The 25,639-nt window shown below is 52.9% G+C and overlaps 1 protein-coding gene and 2 long non-coding RNA genes across 6 annotated transcripts in view; 2 read left to right on the top strand and 1 right to left on the bottom strand.

Annotated features, from left to right (window-relative positions):
• Positions 1–1,728, top strand: part of BLM (BLM RecQ like helicase) — a 91,493-nt gene extending 89,765 nt beyond the window's left edge. For all 4 annotated transcript variants that reach the window (XM_025918915.2, XM_086711618.1, XM_086711619.1 and 1 more), the window contains one exon: positions 1,369–1,728. In XM_025918915.2, coding sequence (XP_025774700.1) covers positions 1,369–1,546 — 178 coding nt within the window. In that variant the 3' untranslated portion in view covers positions 1,547–1,728. The remainder of the gene's footprint in view (positions 1–1,368) is intronic.
• Positions 1,729–5,618: 3,890 nt separating this feature from the next.
• On the top strand, positions 5,619–25,639 carry LOC147580468 (uncharacterized). The gene is made up of 3 exons (XR_015252947.1): positions 5,619–6,132; positions 17,263–17,430; positions 21,454–25,639. It is a non-coding gene; the product is annotated as an uncharacterized LOC147580468 (long non-coding RNA).
• On the bottom strand, positions 19,293–22,971 carry LOC147580469 (uncharacterized). The gene is made up of 3 exons (XR_015252946.1): positions 22,834–22,971; positions 20,741–20,851; positions 19,293–19,498 (listed from the first exon to the last, which is right to left on the bottom strand). It is a non-coding gene; the product is annotated as an uncharacterized LOC147580469 (long non-coding RNA).

The following is a 25,639-nucleotide window of genomic DNA, read 5'->3' as shown; positions in this document are numbered from 1 at the left end:
AACGTGTGCTTCATTCTCTTCTTCGTTTGCACTAAACTGCTGTGATGGTTTCCCAGTCTCCAGTCTGCTCACCTGGCTGGGAGTCTGTGCAGCAACAGAATACAAGTGGCTCTTTGCCAGAGACCTTAAGTCCCCACCCCGCCCTCAGAGTTTTACATCTCCAGAATAACACACAATGAACCGGTTGTGTTCCCGGGCCCTCTGAGTGGGAGTAAAATGGATGGCCCGGGTGAAATGGAAACTGCTGTTGGCAGATTCATTCTGTAAATCAACATAAACAGCAGGTTTTCGCTCAGGGCTTAATTTCTCAGCAGGAAATCAGCGTAGGGAAATTTAAGGCTGCTTCTCTGCCGGTGGAGCAGATCTTTGCCAGTTCTGCAATAAAACCGCCCTCCAGCAAGAGTTTAAAAATGTGGAAAAACCACTCTTCACCCAGCCCTACCAGAATGTCCTTAGACCCTGGCCCCCAAATTCAGAGATAGGAGGCCACTTGGATACCCCATGCCATGGAATTACCTCTGGGCATGGATTCAGCGTGGTTACAAGCCATGGAAAATGCCCGCACAGGGAGAGGCTTCTGCTGTTATCCTAGTAGAATGCTGGCTCCCTGACCCTTTCCTTTGGTTTCTTTCTGGGGAGAAAAAGAAAAGCTGATATCTTCGGGTCAGTGAGGGAAGTGAGGTGCGGGAAGGACTCTATAATCGGCTGGGGCAGGGCTCCTGCCTGATTCGAAAGGCAGCAAGCAGGAGGTGAGAGTGGGCTAGAGAGCCGGCTGCCGGTGACGTGGCCCTGACACGCACGCAGACCCAAGCGCCTCCCCGGGGAGCCACATCTGCAGCCTCCCTCTTGCGGGTCCGGCCGGGAGGAGGCCCCTCTGTGCTCTGGTCACAGCCCTGCGGGCAGGCACTCGCCCACACAGCTACCTTTCTGGGCAGTCACAGTCATTCCAGAGTGTCTGTTGTCCGGGCATTTGGGACCTTAAGCCGAAGTATTCTCGCTTCCTTCACTTGGTCAGAATAGATTAAGGAATGTGGATCTGGGCCGTGTCGTCCAGAGGGAAGGTTTGACGATCAGCGGTGAAAGGGGTGGGTGGGGGCAGGCACAGGTCTGTCCATCTCAAGTCACAGAATTAAGAAACGTCTAAGACAAATTCAAGGCAAAAGTGTGTGAAGGGCAGTAATCCTTCATTCCTCGAACTGTAACAGAAACTTCCTTACAGGGGCCCCTGCGGGCAGCAAATGCACAGACACGGAAGACCAAGGAAAATCATGGACTGATTATATAGGTCCGCACAGGTTAAGAGCAAGAAGACTGTTCGCTTTTGGTCTTATTTAACATTTTCGTTTTCTTTTCTTTGTCACATTTTAGGGGGTCCACCACGTGCAGAAGGATATCTGCTAAAAGTAAATCCTCCAACATATTTGGACCCCGTTCGCCTTTGCCTGGTCCCCAAGCAGCACCAGGAGCCAGTAGAAAATTGGGGATTATGGCTCCACCAAAGCCTATAAATAGACCGTTTCTTAAGCCTTCGTATGCATTTTCATAACAACCAAATCTCCATGTACATAGATCTCCTTTCTCGTTTGTCAGCGTCTTACCATCTGTGAACATAAAGCTGTTAGTTTTGTTGTACCATTTGTAATTTTTACCCGTAACTATTAATATTTAAATAAATGCTTGGGGTGACAGTTCTTATTTTTAAAATAAACGTTTTCTTTTGAATAAGCATGATTTGCCGCCACGGCAAGCCTTGTGGCCGTTGTTTCTCAGAACGTCTGAAGCAGCAGCTGAATCATCTCAGAGAGATTCTGAGCACGACATGAAAAACTGAGGCCGCAGGAAGAGACACGCGTGGGACACTGTGAACGTGTGAAACTGCAGAAGGAGACATAAACAAAATTAAAAGACAAATGACAGAGAAAATAGGAAAAAAATATATGACAATGTCAATAATACAGAGTGCCTATAAATCATTAAGAAGAAAAAAAGAGTCGGTAGAAAAAAATGAACAAAGGATGTGAGTAGGCTGTTCCCAGAGGAAATACAGTAGCCCACAAATATGGGGAAAACACCTAATCTCCCCAGTTAAAAATACAAATTAAAACTGGGGCACCTGTGTGGCTCGGTTGAGTGCCCCAGCTCTTGATTTCGGCTCAGGTCATGATCCCAGGTCTTGGGATCGAGCCCCACATCGGGGTCTGCACTGAACGTGGAGCCTGCTTGAGATTCTCTCCCTCTGCCCACCCCTTCAAATGAAAGTAAATAAATAAAATTTCAAAACATATAAGTTACATTGCCAACAGTGGAGAAGATCCCCAAATCTGGGGTCAACAAGAGAATGGACATTTTTTGGCAGCTGTTTTCTGCCTATAGGTCCTGTCCCTGTGCTTTAATAAAATCACCTCTTTGTACCAAAAAAACAAAGAGAATCACCTTTTTTTTTTCCCCTGGCACAAAAAGTGGTTTTTTGAGGTTGTTGAGAATGGTCAAACATTCTCTTGGTAAGAATATAGGAGCTGTTGATGTTTAATAGTAGGGAGACTTGACTTTTCAAGACCTTCCATTGATAGGCTGATTGGTCAGACAGTTGGGTTTTTTGGGTTTTTTTTTTTAATGTTTATTTTTGTTTTATTTTGAGACCCAGAATCCGAGGCAGGCTCCAAGCTCTGAGCTGTCAGCATAGAGCCCAACGTGGGGCTCAAACCCACAGACGGCGAGATCATGACCTGAACAGAAGTCGGGACGCTTAAACCAACTGAGCCACCCAGGTGCTCCTGGTCAGCAAGTCTTAAAGTGGGATTTTAGCTCCTCTTTGGAGCTTTAGTACCTCATTTTTGGAAACCTTTTGTTTCTTAGCTGTAAGTAACCTTGGTGACCTGTTTGGTGTCCCAGTTTCTCTCCTTGATCTCCGGAGGGTTGGGGGTGAGGAGGCCTTCTTGCCTGGGACGAAGGTTTTGAAGTCGGAGTTGGCTGGTAGCCATGTGGCCTCCACCTGCTGGCTCAGCACTGAGGTGGACTCTGCACCCACCTTGAGAGGCAACCCTGGGCTGCACACCTACTTCCTATTTCCTTGTCCTCCACCTGGGGCTCTGGCTGCACGTTTCATGGAGGAGACTGACCAGGCAGGAGTCTGCTGAGGGCCGTACCCTATTCTCAAGACCTCCCCGGAGCTGACATTTTCAGAGAAACCGTCTTTCCAGCAAGCACTGACTCCAGTAGCCAGCAGAACCTTCTCGGGGTGAAGAAAGGAAACCAAGGACAAAGGAGCCAGTGGCCGAGGCTGCTGGGACAGTGTTCCCCGCATAAGGCCACCTTGGAGTGTGGGCGACGCACGAGGGCGTCTGGCGGGTCACACCCTTCCACCTGTAGCAGCTTCGGCTTTGGGGAGTGGGGGGCGGCCTCTGCACAGCGCCAACGCCACAAACGGCGGCTCACTTCCTGGTTCCGACCTCACGCATTCGTTCCTTCGCTGAGGCTGCTTCTGCCCAGACAGACACAGGAGACCGAGGTGTCTGAGGGAGCGCCCCTATCTCCGGAGGTTCCCAGAGCGATGGACACAGCCACAGGAGCGGGGAGCTGAGGCGGACAGAGCTGACCCTGACCCCCACCTCCCAGCAGGAACCTGAGGCCTGGAGACGTGTGACCAGCCCAGGGTCCTATGGCAGAGCGGCACCCTGCACCCAGCCCTTTAAAAATTCTGGGTTGGAACAGGCTCCTTCGCTAACTCCGGCCCCAGGAACGGGCACAGAAAATGCAAGCAGCGTCCTCCTTTTCTGCCTCCAGCCTTCCCGGATCCCCTGCGGGGAAGGCGGCTGCTTCCACACGGGGGCAATCTCAGGACGACAGGAGCACACAGGCTTTTTTGTGCTCCTGGCGGCCAAAGAGCCGCTGTCCGCAAAGCTCCTGGGCCCTGGTGGGGCTCCACGTGCACAGAAGCCACCACGGCCTGGAAGGAAGGTAGGGGACAAGTCCGCCAGAGTCCCACCCTGCTCAGATACAGGAAGTTGTGAGGGCAGGGCCGGAGTCTGGGCTCTACCCCCTGCCGCCGTCAGCCCTCTGGAGGACACAAGGATTGGAATCCGACTCCAGCTGTATACACACCCTCGCTAGGCTCTCCCGCCATGAGGACCCCGAAGAGCTGACAGGTCCTTGCTTACTTTTAAGGACGGGAACCCCACTTCTTCACAGGAGGAGAACAGACCAGCAAAGCCCACTCTATGCCAAAGGCTGTTCCAGGAATCTTCACATAATTTAATTCTTTCCTTTAATCCCTCCGACAGCCCTGAGAGGCAAGCACATGATATTAGAGCTTTTTGTATGCAGAAACCAGAATTCAGAGAGGTTATATAATTGCCCGAATCCACACAGCTAGGAAGTGGCCGATAAGTAGGGTAACATGCACCCTGGTTTGCCCTGAAGAGTCCCAGTTTACATTTGCTGTCCTGGTGTAAAGACCGCTCACTTTCATTCTGGAAAGTGCTCCAGTTTAGACCATAAACCGTAAGGAATCCAGGTCTGTGCTCTTTTCCCTGGACAATCCAGCCTCCTCTCCCAACCCCGATTTTCCATCCAAAGCCCCGAGGGCCACCTGCCACCACCTGCTAAGACACCAGGCCCCTGGGGGAGCCTGCGGGCATGGAGCTGCAGAATTATCAGCCAGCACAGCTGACCTGCGGTTTTTCTCCAGAAGCGAGAAGAGGAAGCAGAGGCCGTGCTCCAGGCCCCCTGGCTCTTCCGAAGAAACGGCGTCTCCTGCGTTTCCTGCGACTTGGAGCTGCTCCGAGCCCCCAGGCCCACCTACCCCGTGTCTCTCCTCTGAGCAGCTGCCAAAGCGGGCAGCAGCCACGGACGGGTCTCATCCAACCTTGGGCTCCCACCCTGGCAGAGGCATCTGGGCAAGAGACAGTGGCCTCTGGGCCCCTTGTGAGCATAGGGTGGAGTCCCCAAGAGGCTCCGGCAGCCACTTCTCCCTCAGTGCAGCTGCCACGGCCCCCACATGGCCTCCCAGACGGTCGGAACAAGCCAGCTGTTGGGACGCGCTCAGGGGAACCCAGCCCTGACCAGACCCCGCTCGGCGCTTCAGTCCGCGGGCTCAGCCCTCTCACGGTGAGGCAAGGCCTCGACGTCTGCAGCTGCGCACTCATTGTCCTGTTCTTTCCGCCTGCCCCCCCCCCCCCCCCACTGGCCTTCCTCAGCCAGGCCCGTGCTTCCTGCTGGCTGGAAAGAAAGGCGAGGAAACCAAACCCCACAGTGGTTGGGGTGGCTTCTGGGCCCCTGTCCTCCTGGTTGTTGGGGGAGGACAGAGGACAGGATAAGCGGGTAGACAGAAGTCCAAACTTGAATCCACAGAATGCTGGGAAGGGGAAGCATCCCCCAGGCAGGGATGAGAGCCTGAGGCTGGGCCTTTGGTGTCCTCACAGCCTGACTGCGTGGTTCCACCATCCCACAGAGGGTTCGGTGGCTGTCAGGGACCATCGGTGACTCAGAAGACCCAGACCTACTCAGGATGCTGGAGTTCACCCCAGTGGGCCTCTGCCCCTTTGGGTCCCACACAGAGCCTGGCACACGCACAGGCTGCAAGCGTCAGCCTGTCCTGGCCCCGTGTCCTCAGTCACTTAGGTCAGGCCCTGGCCTTTTGCCCAGCTCTGGGTCAGAGTGGTGCACACAGGTCCCTGCCTCCCATGGGAAAACTCCCTCCATTGGGCAGAACCCAGAGCAGTGAACCCCAAAGTAGAAGGTAGGGGGGTAGCTGGGAACCCTGACCCAGCAGACCTTCGCTGATTTACGAAGGGTCCAAAGAGCCTGCCTCAGACTGAATCCCAGCCGGGAAGGAAGTGTGTCTGAGGAGCCGAGGCCTCTGGCTGGAGCCCTGCCCGGTCCCAGCACCTTGGGGCCTCCCCAGCGAGGGACCCGGAGCCTCTCGTGACCCTCGGGAGGCTGTAACCCAGCTAACCTCAAGTCAGAAGCGTGAGTGTCTGCGGCAGCTGTGGTTTGACAGTTAGTGCCAGAGAGAAGTCGCCCACGCGAGCCTCACTGTCTGCACGTGTGCAAGGCAAGAACGGGGACTGTGGTCCATCTGTCACCGCCGGCTCCTCCGCGCCCAGCTGAGCAGCCCTGCTCCTTCCACGCTAGGTGAGTGACCTTTGCAAGCCCCGTGGCTTCTCTGAGCCTCAGTTTCTCACCTACACAAGAAAGAAAGGGACCGCCTACCTGGTCCCTGCGTCCTAAGGTGGTGGTGGGCACCCCTGTGGTCAGATACTCCACAAACACCTGCTGGCGGGAACACAGAGACTCAAGCGTGGCCCCGGCCCTTAGCAGGGTTCAGTCAGTGAGGGACAGATGCTCTCACAGCCCAGGAGGAGGAGAACAGAAGCAGTATTGGGGCAGCTGGGGGAGCCCCCCCAGGTGAGGCCTAGTCCAGTCCAGGGGACACAAGAAGTGAGGCTCAAGCCCTGAAAAAGAGTAGGAATTCAGAACAGGAGAAGGAGGCCCCTGGCGAAAGAGCTTGGAGGTGTGACAGAGTGTAACCTGACAGGGGACCTGCCCAGGCTCAGGACAGGCTGAGGGAAGCGGAGAAGCCAGCCCGGATGGTTGCCACCGAGGGGCGTGGCCTTGTGCCCAGGGAAGGCACAAGGGGAGGGCTAGGATCTGAGCTGACCACAGGGTCGGGAGAGCCCGGAGCAGGTGCGCTGGACGCCAGCAGACGCACAGTAAGGCTCTGGCTCCAGGGAGAGACTATGGCAGCTTCCAGGGTCACAGGTCACAGGAGCGATCCCACTGGCCAAGCAGGGGAAATGGGCAGGGAGAGGGGTTGCCGACGTGCTCTGATGACATCCCGGCGAGATGGCGCGTCTGTACGGTGATACCAACAGTACCTATTGCCTCCAGGCTGGAGGTCACTCTGTTGCCCGAAGGGCCAACTGAAGGCCCCTGGAGCAGGCCCCACCTCAGCCCCCTGGGCTCCAGATCTCCCACCATGTGTGGGGTGTGCGTGTGCACGTTCTCTCTCCCACGCTGCCTCCCCCAGGCTTGGCAAGTAATCCTTCAAAGGCCACACCCCCCCACAGGAAGAAATCCAGCTCTGTGCTAATTTATGTTTTATCGAAGAGCATGTGGTGAATGCCCTGGGCATTGGCCTGGAGAGTCACCCACAGTGGTTGTTGGGGAACAGATGGGGCCACCGCCTCACGGGGAGTCCCTCCCGTCACACTGCCCAGCCTGGGGCCACAGGGCCACACCAGCGCAGGGGGCTCAGAAGTCCTCGCCTTGGAAACAATAGCTCTTTTTTCCTTGAAAGCAGGCTACAGAGCAGCACAGGCTAAAGAGGGGTGCGTGTGTGTAAAAAGTTGCTCATCAAATAGTAAAAGTGGCCAGATTGAGGTGATTTTTAGTTTTCTGACTTGATTGGCTTTTACAACAAGCTCTGTATCATTTTTATAATCACATAAAGCAAGGAGACAGCCGCTCAGCCACCGTGGGGTTCAGCTTTGCTCCAGAAGGGCTATGGGGGAGGACCCCCCATGGATTAAGAACAGGCTCTGGGGCCATGGGCAGCCACCCCCTCCCAGGGCCAAGCCAGGCCTGCTCGCGCCAGTGGCGTGGGACTTGCATGGGGTGGAGGCTGGAGTGGCCACCTAGCCTCCAGGTCACGGGTCCCAGGCTCTTGCAGCCCCACGCGGGTCCCCTGTACCCCCTCCTCTGCTCTCTTCCTCACCTTCTGGGAAGGGTGACAGGGCCAAAGAGCCCCCCCCCCCCCCCCAGGAACCCACTCCTAAGCAGAAAGTGACACTTTGCCACCTGACTTCAAGGGGACAAGTGCCCAGGGCTGGGTCACCTGCTTAGGTGACCTCAAGGACCACAGCAGGAACTCCCACTCAAGGAGCAGGTGCTGCACAGGGGATGGGGGAGGGGGCCCTTGTCAGCCTGCAAGGACCCCCGCCACACAAGTCCCCATCACTTCCAACATAGTCCTTAGCTTAGCTTTGTGCTTGGCCCCAGACAGGGGTTTTGGCCAGAGGACCTGGCACACAGCAGTTGCCTAATAACATTTGTTGGACAGGAGGTGGATGGATGGATGGATGGATGGGTCATGGGTGGATGAATGAATGGGTAATAGGTAGATGGATAGATGGATGGGTGATGGGTAGATAGGTGGGTGGATGGATGGATGGTTAGATGATGAGTAGACGGATGGATGGGTTATGGGTAGATAGATGGATGGATGAACAGGGCCACTGTAAAGTCACCTGCCTAGACTGCCCTCTTCATGGGAGGATAGGGTAGGAGAGGGGACAGGGGCCTAGGGCTTGCTGAACCTTAGACTCCCACAGTCCAGTTGGCAGTTCCGGGCCTGTGGAGCACAGTGGCAGACCAGTCCCCAAAGGCTTCTTCCCTCACCACTTCTGGATTCACCAAGACAAGTGGAAGCTGGCTTTGGTTTTCACTTAGGTTCCCTTTTGTGTGTGTTTACTGACGTTTTTGGTTGTTAGTGTGTTATTCTCAAAGAGCTAGCTGATTTCCCCATTTATTGATTTGGCGATGCATCATTCACCATGTGCTAAGATTTGTACGATCACCAGTGTCTGTTTCTAGCCCCCTGTGTATCTGGTGTCACTCACGTGTGGGGCAGGCTTCAGGGAACGACCAAGATGCATAGAGGGGTTGGAATTCAAATTTCAGTCATTCCTACTGGTGTTGGGCTCCACCTTCCAGCTGAGAAGGCAGAGGCTTAGGCCAGTGGTTCTCAACAGCTCCAGCATCATTGGAGGGCCAGTTAAATCTGTTTGTCATTCAGAAGATCTGGGGTCCGAGGGTCTGCAGTCCTTTCAAGCTCCCCACCATAAGACCAATGTTGCCAGTCACCCCCAGACCACATTTTGAGAACCACTGGCCTCAGGTAGAGGAGATGGTGCCCTGAGGTCAGCCCTCAGGGTGGATACAGACCTCAGCTGCTGGGAATTTTAGCTCTGGGCCTTGGGCAAGGCATTCTCCTCTCTTTCTCTCTTGGTTTCCCGTGATGGCTAGGCTACCTCCATCCATGTTGTTGGACGTGCCTGTTGGGTGGGTCAGAACTGTCTGGAGGGTGTTTAAGAAGGTGGCAGTGGAGGGGTGCCTGGGTGGCTCCGTCAGTAGAGTGTCCAACTTTGGCTCAAGTCATGATCTCACAGTCCATGAGTTCGAGCCCCGTGTCAGGCTCTGTGCTGACAGCTCAGAGCCTATAGCCTGCTTCAGGTTCTGTGTCTTCCTCTCTCTCTGCTCCTCCCCCACTCATGCTCTGTCTCTCTCTCTCAAAAATAAATAAACATTAAAAAAAATTTTTTTTAAAGGTGACAGTGGAACAGCCTTGTTTGGTGGGAGCCCTTTGTAGACAGGGGTCTGGTGTCACAGGAGCCAAGGCTCTACCGCCCCTTCTGGCACCGAGGGACACCCTAAAGAGTGACTCGGCAGCAAGGAAGCAGGACGGCCATTCCCTGTAGGCATTTTGCAGGGTATACTGAGGGCAAAGGAAACCCCCTTAGAAATTGTGGAAACAAGTGTGAGGTGACATTTCCCAGGCCTTGCCAGCCTGTGGGGTCAAATGGAATCACGTTACCACCCAAAATTGCCTGAGAGTGGAGTTCTGTCTCCCGGCCAGGCCAGGCAAATGCCACTTCATGATACAGTCCACTGGGGACTCAGACAAGGGAGCTGGGGCACCAGTGTGTTACAGAGGCCTTCCAGAAAAACACCATTTCAGTGTTGACTTGAAGCCTGCTCTCTGCCCAAACCCAACAGGATCCAGCCGAGCTGGAAACAAAATAGGCTCAGAACAGAATGGGGCCCGGCCTCCCCTGGTGGTGAGTCTCATCAGCCCGTGGGAAGGAAGACTGTCAAACGGCTGCTGGGTCAGAGTACCTGAGGTCAGAGAGGCCAGTCAGGTCAACTTATTGTGCGACCTTGAGTCATTTACTTAGCTTTCCTTCGCCTCAGAGAGCTCCTAATAGCATAACCCTGTGGGACTGAGCGTGAGAAGGACTTCACAAGATAATGCATGAGCCACCCGCAGCACGGTGCCTGGCACCCACTGAACATGGGCGTCGTCACCCTGGCGTAGACCCGCTCTGCGTATTTGTCGTCTGTGGTGTATATTTGTGCCAAAGTTGACTGCAGAATAATCCAGACATCATTCTCACTCAGTGGGCTCGGCCATTTTCAACCTGATCCTTTCATAAAATCGTTCTTTCAAACCAAGCTGCCTCCTTGAAGTATGGCCTCACCCGGCTATCCAGCCATCAGAAGCATCCAGATTCTGGGGTCCTGGAGATTGGCAGACAGCACCCCGTAACATAGGAGGCCTTAATCCAGACCAGGAACCCCTGGAGAACCCAAGGAGAGGTCAGAGGGTGTATAATCTCCTAAATTATAAGAGGGCTTTGTTTTGTTTTTTTTAATATTCATGTATGTATGTATGTATGTACGTATTTATTTATTTAGAGAAAGAGAGAGTGTGCAGGCACATGCAAGTGGGGCAGGGGCAGAGAGCGAGGGAGAGAGAATCCCAACAGGCTCCACACTATCAGCGCAGAGCCCGACTTGGGACTTGAACTCACGAACTGTGAGATCATGACCTGAGCCAAAACCAAGAGTTGGTCATTTAACCAACTGAGCCACCCAGGCGCCCCTCCCAAATGGTCAGGTTTACGTTTGTAAGTCGGTGCAGATTTCTGGGAAAGAGGCCACAACTTTCATCAGGTTGTCAAAGGGGCCAGCACCCCTGACTGGTTAAGAGACCCGCTTCAGAGAGGCTGAAGTCCTTGCCAGCACCCCGCCCCCCACCCTCCTTGCCTGGACAGGATAGCCACTCCTCGGACACACACGGATCAAGGCCCCGGGGCAGAGATGGGAGCAGCTCGGCCCAGCCTCTCCTTCCTAGAGAGTCAGGCTTTCTCCAAAGGGGGAGGAGGGCTCACTCGCCACAGTAAGATGGTGAGAGGAAATTCGGAGTGTAAAATCCCAGGCAAAACTGGGGGACGATGGCTGGGGGTCACAAGAGGCGTGTGCGGCCTTGTCCAGGAGGCGGGGCCCCGTCACAGACCCGGCAGATGAATAGCACAGTGGGATGACCAGGCAGCCTCGGAGCCAGCCGGACGTGGAGGGATGATGGGAGTCTGGGTCGAAGCTCAGACAAAAGTGGTTGGAGGAATTTCTGAATGGGCTGGGTCGGGGCCCTGCACTCATCAGCCACACGAGCCCTTAACTTCTCGTTTCCTTGGGGCCAGAATCCCGGTGGTAGCTGCCTGGCCCATCTTCCTCTTGGGGTTGCTGTGAAGAGTCAGGAAGCCCACGAATGGGGGTGATGCGTTCGGCCCGGGGCCCCTGAGTTTGAATCCAGAGCCGGCCCTCCCTCCCGGGGTTCCCCTGTGTCCCCTGTCGTGTACACCCTCAGCGCCGATTCACACACTGCCCGGGACGCACCTGGGGGCCGCTGTCGGCCCCCTTCTGGTGAGGGGGCTGGGACTGAGCAGTAGAAGGGACGGACGGTGGCAACGGTGGGGGTTGGGAGAGGGGGAGGGGAATTGAGCAGGAAAAGATCAGAAGCGCCCCCAGAGAGAAACGAAATTGCAGCCCTGTGGTGAACGGTGAGATTCCTTTTCCTCATCACCTCACCGAAAAACTCCAATGAAGTATTTCTTGTTACCTTGTGGAATAGATCTATTTTGGGCTCAGTGGCTCCGTTACCCGAGCGCCTTGCTTCCCGTGTGCCTTTGCAGGAATTAATCCTTGCCACAAGCCCATGGAGAGCGTCCTGTTCTTTTCCCAAGCCAGCTGAGTCGTGAAGGGCCGTGGAAGGAGTAAGGGGGTGGCCCCGGGATTCTCCTCAGGCTGCCTGATGTCACCAGGCTGGTGGGGCCTGATGAGAACAGAGCCGGGGGCCAACCATACCCAGTATTCGCCGAGTGGCTCACCCCAGCTGCCCTGGCCCTCTGGCCGGAGGGTGAAGCCGCACTGCCCAGTCATGGCCCTAACTGCTCTGGCAGCCCCTTCCCCTGGCAGATGGAGGAACCCTCTCAGAAAGGCCTGACCCGAGCCCTCTCCAGCACTAACTAGTCCCAGATTCCCCGCCTTTTCTGTTGCTGCTTCTTCACCAGGCCCGCTGCACCTGCTGCCTGGCCCTAGGTCATCACCCGGCCCTCAGCTCAGCTGCCAGAGCAGTGGGTGGATGGCGGGGGCAGGCATGAGAGGAAGTGGGGCCACTCCTTCTGGGAGGGTTGGGATTTGATAGTGTGCCTCCTGGGGCGACCACCCACCGCCAGGGAAACTCATGGCCAAAGTTTCCCAGAGCAGGGCCACGATCATTTCCTCTCTTTGAGGCCAGTAGATGGGAAGGGGGTTCCTCCTGCCGCGGACGAAGGCCTTCCTGCCCTCAGAGGTGGGCTACCTGATCCCCAGGCCCCAGGTCTGGGGTTGGCATTTCTACTTCTTCAAACCTGCCTGTTGCTAACTTGCTGTATGACCTTGGGCAAGTCACTTCCCCTCTCTGGGCCTCAGAGGCCTCAGCAATAGAACGAGTGATCCAGTTTGCCCACCCACTTCGACATTCTAAAACCGGGAAACATTCAGACCCACGTGATTTCACATAATCAGAGCCGTCTTCCTTTAATTTGACCAAAATGCAAATGGCCCTGGTAGATGACTCAGCAGGTCTTACCCCCAGGCCTAGACACCTTCATCCCTCTGCCTGGGGAGGGAGAGGTCCCACCCAGACCCACGGAATCAGCTTCTCTAAGCCTCGGCAGCAGGACCTGGAGCCTGGCATGTTTAGGAGGCGGCCCAGGAGGGCAGGCTGAGGGGAGAGCTTGGGCTCCCCTCCCCCATACGGACAACTAACAATGACAGTTTATGAAAACAATGACCCACAAACCAAGAAGAGTCTCCAGCCGCAGCCTCCAGGACCTTCCACGGCGGGAGAAGGGCCCCCCCCCCCCCGGCTGGGTGCAGAGTGTTGGGGGGGCGGCAGGAAAGACCAGCCCCTGCCTGCACACTCGGGCTACCCAGAAGGCGGCTGAACACCATGAAGGCCACGAAGCCCTCGCGCCCGTCCCAGTGGGGACGCAGGCTGGTTCCCGTAGGACACAGGACTTGGGACTTGCTCTAGTTAACCATGCAGATGAAAAGAACTTGCAAGGCCACCCTGCCAACTGCCAGGAAAGGGAAGGAAATCACATGAGGGTGCAAAAGCCGAGAGGGAGCAGGGGCCCAGGATCAAAGGCAGCTGCCACGAAGCCAATAGCCCCAGGCTGGAGGAAAGTGCATGAGCATATGAATCAGATGGAAGAATAGACAGGCAAGGAACAACATCAGGGCTTGCAAAGCAAGCTCAAGACCAGAAGACCGACCGACATGGAGAACCTGAACAGGACCCCTGCACATCTAGAAACCAAGTCATGACGTAGCACGCACATCTGAAAAGCAAACTAACAGCATGGAGAAAAAGTCAAGATCATCACAGTGAAGTCAGAGAAAAAGGACAAACCCCAACAATTAGAGATTGGAGCCCAGACCTTCCAGCATAGAGGGATCGGGGTCCTTGAAGTGGATTATCCAACAGCAATGCGGAAGAATGTTTAGACATTGAGGGGACACAAGAGGGATGCGGTATGATCAGCATCAGGAACGTGCTGACTCGGGCCGAGTTAATGGACTCTAAGGATAAAGGAAACAACTGTTCAGGTGCCCAGAAGGAAAAACCAAGTCACGAACAAGGGGAGAAAAAAGCTGGCCTCACATTTTTCCACAGCAACATTCAATACGAGAAGACAGGGGAACTTAGTCTTCAAAGGTGTGTGTGTGGGGCGAGGGGGGGGCCGAGAATATTACGCCCAGTGAGGTTGTTCAGATTTATAGGCAACACGGAAAGGATCAGGGGAAAACGGCACCCTTGGGCTGCCTTTGGAAAAAAAAAAAAATTACTCAGCAATGAAATCTAGCTGAGAGTTAAAAGGGTCAATGTTTTTGAAGGCAAAATCATGCCTCTGATACAGTATAAAATGAGCACCTGTCAAAAATTGTATTTAACTCATTAAATAATTAGGGAACAAGCAATATGTTCCAACTGGTTTAAAGGAAAATTAGAACACCCCCGAAATGAATTTACAGACGGGTGCAAAACTGATCAGTAGCCACAGGGCATCAATCAATTGCATTCCTCCAGACAAAATGCATTTGCGTTTCTAGGAACCAGAATGATTTGCATTTTCTACCACCTAGATTTGCTCAGAGGTGACGAAATACAGGACCCCCAGGGGTGAGTGGCTTTCAAAGTCTCTCTCAATTTCTCTTGGTACAACTAAGAGATGACTCCAGGTGCAAAATCCAGGGACATAATATGCTTTAAAAAAAAAAAAAAAAAAGGAAAGGAATCTATTGAAATGCAGGACTGAGATGAAATACTAGGAGAATTATGGTTGCAGAACAGAATTTAAGTGTTAGAAACCTTGACAAAAGGAAAATATTAGGATCAAAGTCAGGAACCCAGGCAAGATGCGTAAGGGAAGTGATCGCCTTTTGCATCCCAAGGAATGATTGAGCCTGCCCAAGTGAAGCATTTATTATTTTTTCCCCAAGACTCCAATCTCTTGATGAATTTCATAATCTTTTCTCTTAACAGGAGAGAAGTTCATTATGAACCAATATCTCTGTGGAAAGTAAAAACTTATCTAAGATTCAGCAATTTTTTAGCTTTTTTTTTTTTTTCTGCTCAACTCAAGTAAAATTGCTTTTAGTTTAAATCTAACATGTATGGTACAATCCCATCTTTTAAAATTATTTAGACCAGGAGCTCCTGGGTGGCTCAGTGGGTTGAGGGTCTGACTTGGGCTCAGGTCATGATCTCACGGTTCGTGGGTTCAAGTGCCACATCGGGCTCTGTGCTGACAGCTCAGAGCCTGGAGCCTGCTTCAGATTTTGTGACTCCCTCTCTCTCTGCCCCTCCCCCACTCACGTTTTTTCTCTCTCTCTCTCTCTCTCTCCCCCTCTCCCTCTCCCTCCCTCCCTCCCTCTCTCTTTCTCTATCTCTCAAAATAAATAAACATTAATTTTTGTTTAATTATTTGGACCTATTTACCTGTCTACCTAACTTCTTTATGTCTCCAAAGTTCTCTGTAGATGACATTTCCCCAGATGTCAACACTGGATGATGAGCCATATTAATCATCTGCTTTGTGTGGGGGGGAAGTTCTAGGTGATGGGAATACAGCAGAGAACAGAACAGGTAAAGACCCTGCCATCAGGAAGCTGGCCTTCTAGTGGGGCTGGGGGGCGTTGCTTCCTTCTTTGTGCTTTTCTGTATTGCTTGTTTTGTTTGAGAACGAGCATGTATTATTTTTATAAAAGCAGCGGCCATTACCTTCACACACACACACACTTCAGATGATTCTTCTAGACAGCCAGAGTTGAGGACTGCTACATTTCATTTGAGCCATTGACACTCTAGTGTGAATTACGTTTTCAGGAAGACAGTGTGAGGACCAAGAGGCTCTGCAGGTCCCAACCCAAGCAGCTAAATCCTGGGAAAAGCTGAAGAGGTGAGCTGCTCCCCGAGGAATTCAGCCTCTCTGGCCTGGAAGAACCATTGAGCTGGTCTCCCAAGCCCCCCTTGCCAGGGGTTCCTGTCCCTGTCCTAGGATCCTAAGCCAGTGAAACAGATGCGTGTTCTAGCTGACACTGGACCCAGGCAGCTGGGGGCCCAGCCCAGCCTTGACGAGTGTCTGGGACAAGCCTGACAGCCAAGGCTCTCCTCCTTCCCGACTTGGGAGCCCCATCTGACTCCAGTACCCTCATCTGCTCTCACTTCTTGGGTGGAGCCCTGACTCCTGCCCTTTTCCATTTGCACCCTTACTTTAGCCCCACTGGCCTAAGCTCCCCTTCCCCACACCCCCGGGCCTTTGCACATGCTTTCTCCTCCACCAGAATCCCTTTCCCACCTGCCTTCCCTTGCCCCAGATCCCAGGTCTCTCCCCTGGAAGCCTTCCTGACATACCCCCAAGCCCAGAGGGCAGGCACCCACCACCGGCTATGAGCTCCCCACAGGCCAGCAAGCATGGCTCTACTCGTTCCTGTGGCCTAGTGACCACATAGGGTCACGGTCAAGTCGTCCTCTCGAGGTCGTTGAAAGGAGTAAAAAGTGCACATTTCTATTTTAAGGTTTGTTAAAAGAATGATGAGTGTGAGGGAGGAGGGGGAAGTGAAAGGGGGAATCATCAAGTCAGTAAGGGAAGGGAAGTAATAGGAAATGGGGAGAAAGGTCTCACTTTCCTGGAGCCAGCTGAAGGTCTGTGGGGGCTGCAGGGTCAGACAGGGCTGAGTCCCAGCGGGAGCTGCCCTCTCGGCCCCCCACACCCCCCAGGGCCTCGGGAGGCACCGCCACCCAGTGTCCACCGTTCCCACAGAGCCCCCCAGATCACGCTCTGCTCGCAGGGCAAGTGAGCACGTCTCCAGGGCAAGTCCCAGCACCAGTGGTGAACTGAGGTCACCCCACCGCTAGCAGTGCTGGGGGGGACCTCAGGGCAGGCAAGGATGAGGGCTGTGGCTGTCACCACCGTGTGGCCTGACGTGCCTCCTCCGCCCTCAGAAGTAGTGGCGTGAACTCTTCCTCTCAGGGGCGTGTCGTCTGCTGTGGGGGCGACCTGGGGAGCCCAGCCCAACACCCGAAACACTCACACAGAGCACGTGACAGGCAGGGCACATCTCCTGCCAGCAGACGACTCGCGACGCCTCCCTGAGCCCGGCCCTGCCCCTGTCTGCACCCCTGTCTTTCCCACTAGGCAAAATTTAACTTTGTTAAATGCTTATTTATTAGAGAGAGAGAGAGAGAGAGAGAGAGAGAATGAGCGGGGGAGGGGCAGAGAGAGGAGTCGGAGGATCCAAAGCAGGCTCCTTGCTGAAGGCAGACAGCCCAATGTGGGGCTCCAACTCAGGAATCAAGAGATCAGGACCCGAGTTGAAGTTGGACGCTTAATTGACTGAGCCACCCAGGCGCCCCATATTCACTATTTTTTTTAAGTTTATTTATTTTGAGAGAGAGAGAGAGAGAGAGAGCGCACATGGGGGAGGGGGAGGGGGGGCAGGGAGAGAGCATCCCAAGCAGACTCCACTCTGTCAGCGCAGAGCCCAACACAGGGCTCGGTCTCACAAACAGTGACGTCATGACCTGAGCCTAGATGGAGTCGGGTCAGAGGCCTAACTGACTGAGCCACCAGATGTCCCAACCTTGATCTTTTTAAGGGCTCTTGAGGACTCTGCTGAACAGACACTCAGGATCACCAACCCCCTGCTGTGGCACATGCAGGTTATTTCCAGCCTTCTGCAAAGCCGAGCAGTGCTGTGAGGACATCCCTTTGCACGGCGGTGTGTGGAGAATAAATCCTCCAAGGGCTCTGCAAGGTCCCACAGGTGAGATGCTGGAGGATGCAGATTTTCGAGGAGGGCCCCTCACCAGGGACCGACCGAGATACTCCCTCCAGAGCCAGCCAGCTCCCAAGAGCGGGTTCCCCAGAGAGAGACCGCTCAGGAACCGCAACAGGTGTTCCTTTTACAGGTGGATCCGTTGTTGTGGTTGTCCTTGTCGTTGTTTTGGCCGGGTACGGGGGTGGGGGGCAGTGCTGGGCTCCAGCCCTAACTGCAGAAGGTACAGAGCTGGTCTGGGCAGGTGGTTATGCAAATCAAACAAGGAAGTAGGGCTCAGGGGAGCAGAAGGGTTGGCTCTGGGCTCCCTGCCAGGGAAGAAGCTGAACTAGGCGCATCCCCTCTCCCTGCAGGAGGCCTGAGGGGTTCAGGAAAGGGCCCACGGACCACCCACTCCCAGGGGAATGGGTCCTGCCATGGCCCTGGCCCCTCCGTTCTATCCCCTGTGTTCCTAGAGGTCCCTACAGGGTGTCTGTGTTGAGCTCAGTCCAGTATGGACAGATACTATAATAGGACGGCCGTTTCCTTCCCCTGGGCCCAGGCTGGCATCCCGGTTGCGCACCACAGTGCCCACCAGTGATGTAGGAACGTCCAGTGGGGCCTCCTTGGTGCCTACAGCTCCCGGGGCGCCCATCCCAGCCCCGATCCCTCAGCGTGACACTGTCTCCTTAACTGTGAGTTCCGGGACAGCAGAGTGGGTCACAGGGGCCCAGCAGGTGGCAGCTGCCCAGTGCTGCCTGTCACTGAACATCCTGACCAAGTCACACTGGCCGGGAGCTGCTGGTGCCTGGCTGGCTGAGGGCCCCCCACCCCCACCCCCGGCAGGGCCTGTCCGTGGGAATGACGAGAAACAGGGTTCCTAGCCAGAGCTGCCGGCAAAAATCAACGAGAGGGAGCCCACCCCAGAGCCTCAAGCTAACCAGGGCCTGCAGGCTAGTCCAGGTGAGGCCGGAGGAGCCCAAGCCAGTTTCCTTCAGATGCTGCATCCATCTCATAGCGTTCCAAATTGGAGATGCCAGTTTCTTTGCTTTTTTTTTTTTTTTTTTACGTTTATTTATTTATTTTGAAAGAGAGAGCATGTGCGTGAGGGAGCACATGAGTAGGGGAGGGACAGGAAGTGGGAGAGAATCCCAAGCAGGCTCCACACTGTCAGCACAGAGCCCCACGGAGGGCTCAAACCCACAAACCCTGAGATCATGACCTGAGCCAAAATCAAGAGTCGGATGCTTAACCGGCTGAGCCACCCAGGCGCCCCTCATTTGCCTTCTTTTGAACATTTCAGGCCTCTTTTAGCAAATTGATTTAAGGCCTCTTGCACCTAGGATTGGCAATTCTGATAAGCATTTGTGGAATCCCCCCAGGTTTCAGACACAAGGCTGTTGTGTCCCTGCTCGCCTCTGTTCTTGGTGAGTTTTGCCTGCATTTGTGCACAGAATGAGCTCATTACACAAAGTGGCCTGTGCTCCCCGATGAGTGAGGGATGCCTGCCTCAACGGCAGTGTCGGATGTGATGGATTCCACCACAGAAGTGCATTTAGTTCCCCTGCACACACACCAATCAAGGTGACACCGAGTCATGCCGTCCCCGGTTATATGCACATCAACACCTGACAATTGATCACCAGCATGTTTTCATTTGATTCCAGCTGCCCCCACCTCTCATGAGTCGGGGCTGAAAAATTCGCCCATTTCAGCAGCTCCTGATGGTCTGGGCTGATAAGGATCCGGGTCAGGCTACCTGTTACTCACTGCCTGGTGCTGAGAACAAGCCTCCAGGTCTTTGCACATGTGTCTCTCTGCCCAGGGAACCTCTTATTATCAGCCCTTAAAAAAAGACACAGACTCATGACTGTCATATAAAACTGAACATGTGTTAAAGTTTATTAAACTCCTAAATCAATGGGGGAACCAGGCACATGTTATTACCAGTTCACAAGAGAATCTGAAGAACAGGCACAATTATCGATCAGGAATATTGAAATGAACACGCAAATGAAGGCAACACTGGGGAGGGAAGTCAGTTGGTGTTCTATGAGACGGGCCAGAGTCCACAGGTCTGTAACAAGAATAATTTTGCATTACTTATCTATAATTTGCAGAGTTGTAAAATAGCCCTCATAGAATGGAATCAGATAATCCAAGAGGTGTTCCCCAAGAGTCAAGATAATGCATCGCTTTTCCACAGGTGTACAAATACTTCCCTGCAATCCCGACCACCTGGCCACTGAACCCCCATCTTGTCCAGGAGGCCCCTCTGGCTTCCAGCGTGGATGGTGCCATCCACTGGACTCCTTGAACTTTTTTTTTTTTAATGTTCAGTCCCTTGAACTTTTTTTTTTAATGTTTATTTACTTTGAGAGAGAGAGAGAGAGAGTACACACACACACACACACACACACACACACACACACACTCAGGGGAGAGGGACAGAGGGAGAGAGAGAATCCTAAGCAGACTCCATGCTCAGCACAGAGCCTAACTTGGGGTTTGATCTCCTGAACCGTGTGACCATGACTTGAGCTGAAATCAAGAGTCAGATACTCAACTGACTAAGCCACCCAAACACCTCTTTCTTTTTCTTTCTTTCTTTCTTTCTTTCTTTCTTTCTTTCTTTCTTTCTTTTTTCTTTCTTTCTTTCTTTCTTTCTTTCCCTCCTTCTTTCTTTTTCTTTTTTTCCTTCTTTCTTTTTTTTCTCTTTCTTTCCTTCCTTCTTTCTTTCTTTCTTTTTTTTTGGGGAAGGGGAGAGGCAGAAAGGGAGAGAATCCTATTTTTAGTATATGTGCTGCCGAAGCGAGCACAGAAAGGGAGAGAATCCTAAGCAGACTCCTTGCTGAGCTCGGAGTCTGACATCAGGCTCCACCCTACGATCCTAGGATCATGACCTGACCCGAAATCAAGAGTCACATGCTCAACTGACTAAGCTACCCGGGTGCCCCAGTCCCTTGAACTCCTTATCACACTGTTCTGTCTCCCCCATCGGTCTTGTAAGATGCTTAAAATTACCACTTGTGTCTACCTCTGATTGTGAGGGAGCACTCGAGGTTGAGTAGATGGTTGAATAGATGAATTAATGAGAGAACAAAGGGGTAACGGCCTAAAACCAGGGCGTCGTGGAGCACCGCTGTAAGACAGGCAAAGACCTGCAGGTTGTGGAAGTGTGTTGGTTTCGAGATTGATCTTACTAAGGGCCCCTCGGATAATACAGCCCCAAGAGCAAACAAGCTCAGAAGTACTAGGTTAAACACGAACGGGTTGTTTGCTTCTCCCCTTTCACCACAGCACTTCCGACAGCCTTTACCGTATCGAAGTCCCCCGTGAATGTCTCAGAAGGAGCAGGCAACATCCCGGCATCTTCCGTGCTTATCTGATGGCGAAGCAGCTCTTTAAAAATGAAGGAAAGATGAGGGTTCTGGAAAATTCACAATGAGAAAGATCAATTTAATCCAACCCTCCTGATTTATGGAGTGGTGCAGACGTCATTACTGCCTGTGTCAGAGTGCCAGCCCCAGCGTTAGAGCTCCTGTGTGGCTTTGGACAAGTTCCTTAATGTCTCCACACCTCAATGGCTCCATCCATAAAACGGGACTAAAGGGGCACCTGGGTGTCTCAGTCGGTTAAGCGTCCGACTTCGGCTCAGGTCATGATCTCCCGGCTTGTGAGTTGGAGCCCCGTGTCAGGCTGTCTGTGCTGACAGCTCAGAGCCTGGAGCTGCTTTGGGTGCTGTCTCCCTCTCTCTCTCTGCCCCTCCCCCGCTTGTGCTCTGTCTCTCTCTCAAAAATAAATAAACATTAAAAAAACAAACCAAAACAGGACCAGAAAGAGAAATCGCCTCAAAGTGGCTGGCGGGGGGCGGGGAGGAGGTTAAATGAATTTCTGGGAGGAAGACTTGCAACATAGAGCCTGGCACAGTCTGTCCTCAGTCAGTGGTAACTGTGTCACTATTACTTATAAAAACACGAGGTGCCATTTATTGACTTGTCTTTGTATCATCTTGCTTGACCCTCACTTCAGCTGAGACCAGATGAGGAAGATAAGGCCAACGAGGACAGCACGCTCGGGAGGTGAACTCACAGGCCCACAAGGCCCTGCAGCTGGCAGGGGGCCAAGGTTCTCCGACCAGGCATGAAGCCCGAAGAACGAGCCAGCCAAGGGCTTGGCATGAAGTAGGTGCTTAGTAAAGACTGGTTTCTTCTATTCCTTCCTCCTTCCCTTCCAACAGCCATCTGGGCCCCCAGTCAGGAGGTCACCTCTGGCCAGGGCTGTGGTAGGACAGACAGAGCCCCAGGCCGGGCCTGGCCTTCTCCCCCACCAGCTGAGGTGCCCCCTTCCGTTTCTTCTTCTCCTCCTCCTCGCCACGCCCCCCGCCTCTGTGTGCCCGCTCAGTTATCTGGTGACTCGAGGACCCCGGGAGTCCCTCTGTTCTCCTCAGCCACCCTGGTGACAAAACAAAGGAGGAGCTCAAAATCGGCCTTGATTCAGTGCATGAAGCCCGTGGCCTGGGCTTGAGTGGCCCTGCCAGGCCACCTGGGGCCATCCACGGGCGCCACACAGACCCACACAGGGCCCCACGCCAGGCCCGGCCAAAACTGTCGCCCCAGCTGACGGCTTGCTCAGAGAAATGACTCAGCCCGAGTGCTCAGATGCCCTGTCCACGTTTTATGAACTAAAGGTGTTTTCATAACAACTGGGGGTGACGAGCCAGCAGCAGGCTGTAAACAGAGCAATGATCTGGTTGAAACGCCCAGGTCCGAGCCCCCGCCCACAAGCAGGGCCTCCGAGGTCGTCAGCTTCCCCACAGCGGTGCTTCCTTCACGCCCAGGTGGGGCCACGGGCCCCTGGGCTCGTCCTGGCAAACAGCACAGACTCCCAAAATAACGTGGAGACGCGCCCAGCCGCATCTGTAACCCAGGAGGGAAGCGAGTGACAGAGCCAGACCCGTGGCCTAGACGCCTGCTTCTGTCCTTCCCGGATGCCCCGGGGCCTCCTGTGGGACCGGAAGCCGTCCACGAGCCAGGGTCCTGGGACCAGAACTCTGGGAGGCCCAGCCCTGAGCTGGAGTTCGCAGGGCGGGGAAAGTGTACCTCGCCTCCCACAAGGACGGTGCCGCTGGGGGGGGGGTGACACAGGTGCCCTAGAACGGCAAATGGTGTGAAACAAGGAGGGCGGTGCTCGATCCTCCTGGAGGGTTCTAGAGCTGCCAGAGGTGGGACAGCACGGCCTGCTCATTCACCCTGCCCCTACCCCCGCTCTTCCTTCCGTCCCTCAGGGCACTCTGGGAGGCCTACCTGTCAGCCGTACCCCAGGCTTACCCATACCATCCTCTGCCCAAAAGCCAAGCAGTCCTCTTCGATCCTAACTTTTCCAACCCACGGCAAGTCCCGTCCACCTTACCTCCAGCCACTTGGCCGCCGCCACCCACGCCCAAGCTGCTCGCCTCTCGCTTGGACAGCCACCCTGCCTCGCTGGGGTCACCTCCTGACCCCTCAGCCTTGGCCTCTAAAATCCGTTCTCCACTCATCGGCACGACGGTGCCACACCATCTTTCTGAGGCCCCACCCACACCCCACCCGCCTTCTTGGCCTCCACCAGATCCTGTCAGCTATTCAAGCTTTTTAAAGAAACTGAGCACAGCAGCTTTGGCATCAGGCTATGAAGAGATGAACTGAACAGGAGGAGAGCTCAGAGGCACAACCATGCACGAAGGAGAACATGTGCTTGTGATGGAGAGACACCACCAACGGGTGGGGAAAAGACTCATACGTGGTGTTGAGACAGTTGTGATCCATATGGAAAAAAAGTAAAATTAGATCCCCACCTCAAGCCACACACACACTCCAGGTGGATTCAGGGCTTACCTGTGAGTAACAAAAGTTTAATACGTTTAGAAGAAACTCCAGGAGAATATTTCTTAAATTAATTAATTCATTTTCTTTTTAAAATGTACATCCAAGTTAGCATCTAGTGCAACAATGACTTCAGGAGTGGATTCCTTAGTGCCCCTGACCCATTTAGCCCATCCCCCCTCCCACACCCCCTCCAGTAACCCTCTGTTTGTTCTCCATATTTATGAGTCTCTTCTGTTTTGTCCCCCTCCCTGTTTTTATATTATTTTTGCTTCCCTTCCCTTATGTTAATCTGTTTTGTCTCTTAAGTTCCTCATATGAGTGAAGTCCTATGATATTTGTCTTTCTCTGACTGACTAATTTCACTTAGCACAATACCCTCCAGTTCCATCCACGTAGTTGCAAATGGCAAGATTTCCTTCGTAATACTCCATTGTATATATACCACATCTTCTTTATCCATTCATCCCTCAATGGACATTTGGGCTCTTTCCGTACTTTGGCTATTGTGGATAGTGCTGCTATAAACATGGGGGTGCGTGTGTCCCTTCAAAACAGCACACTTGTATACCATGGATAAATGCCTAGTAGTGCAATTGCTGGGTCGTAGGGTAGTTCTAGTTTTAATTTTTTGCGGAACCTCCATACGGTTTTCCAGAGTGGCTGCACCAGCTTGCATTCCCACCAGCAGTACAAAAGAGAACCTCTTTCTCCACATCCTCACCAACATCTGTTGTTGCCTGAGTTGTTAATGTGAGCCATTCTGACAGGTGTGAGGTGGTATCTCATTGTGGTTTTGATTTGTATTTCCCTGATGATGAGTGATGTGGGGCATTTTTTCATGTGTCGGTTGGCCGTCTGGATGTCTTCCTTGGAGAAGTGTCTGTTCATGTCTTTTGCCCATTTCTTCACTGGATTATTTGCTTTTTGGGTGTTGAGATTGATAGGTTCTTCATAGATTTTGGATACTAACCCTTTATCTGATATGTTGTTTGCAAGTAACTTCTCCCATTCTGTTGGTTGCCTTTTAGTTTCGCTGATTGTTTCCTTCACCATGAAGAAGTTTTTTTTATCTTGGGGTGCCTGGGTGGTGCAGTTGGTTAACCATCCGACTCTTGATCTTGGCCCAGGTCATGATCTCACAGTTGGTGAGTTTGAGCCCCGCATCAGGCTCTGTGCTGATGGTGCAGAGCCTGCTTGGGATTCTGTCTCTCCCTCTCTCTGTCCCTCCCCTGCTTGTGCGCTCTTTCTCTCAAAATAAATAAATAAACTTAATAAAAAAAAAAAAAAGAAAGAAAAAAGAAGGTTTTTTATCTTGATGAGATCCCAGTAGTTCATTTTTGCTTTTGTTTCCTTTGCCTCTGGAGATGTGTGGAGTAAGAAGTTTCTGCGGCCAAGGTCAAAGAGGTTTTTGCCTGCTTTCTCCTCGAGGATTTTGATGGCTTCCGTCTTATGTTTAGGTCTTTCATCCATTTTGAGTTTATTTTTGTGTATGGTGTAACAAAGTGGTCCAGGTTCATTCTTCTGCATGTCGTTGTCCAGTTTTCCCAGCATTTGCTCCCATTTGCTGGAGACTGTCTTTATTCCATTGGATATTCTTTTTTTTTTTTTTTAATTTTTTTTAATCTTTATTTTTACTTTTGAGAGGCAGAGAGACACAGAGAACGAGCAGGGGAAGGGCAGAGAGAGAGGGAGACACAGAATCTGAAGCAGGATCCAGGCTCTGAGCTGTCAGCACAGAGCCTGAAACGGGGCTTGAACCCACGAACCGTGAGATCATGACCTGAGCCGAAGTCAGACACTTAACCCACTAAGCCACCCAAGCACCCCTCCATTGGATAGTCTTTCCTGCTTTGTCAAAGATTAGTTGGCCGTTCGTTTGTGGGTCCATTTCTGGGTTCTCTATTCTGTTCCGTTGATCTGAGTGTCTGTTCTTGTGTCAGTACCATACTGTCTTGATGATTACAGCTTTATAATACAGTTTGAAGTCTGGGATTGTGATGCCTCCTGCTTTGGTTTTCTTTTTCAAGATTACTTCGGCTATTCGGGGTCTTTTCTCGTTCCATACAAATTTTAGGACTGTTTGTTCTAGCTCTGTGAAGAATGCTGGTGTTGTTTTGATAGGTATTGCTTTAGGAGAATCCTTTTATGATGTCAGGGGAAATAATTATTTCTTTTTTATTTATTTTTACTTTCTAAATGTTTACTTATTTTGAGAGAGGGGAGGGGCAGAGAGAGAGGGAGAGAGAGACTCCCAAGCAGGCTCCGCTCTGTCAGAGCAGAGCCCAAGATGGGGCTGGAACTCACAATCCAGAGATCATGACCTGAGTCAAAATCAGGAGTCACACACTTAA

The sequence above is a fragment of the Puma concolor genome, chromosome B3, assembly GCF_028749965.1.
Source record: "Puma concolor isolate L17-30 chromosome B3, mPumCon1.1.hap2, whole genome shotgun sequence".
In the NCBI taxonomy this organism is placed as follows: Eukaryota; Metazoa; Chordata; class Mammalia; order Carnivora; family Felidae; genus Puma; species Puma concolor.
This window is presented reverse-complemented; position numbering and strand designations above follow the sequence as displayed.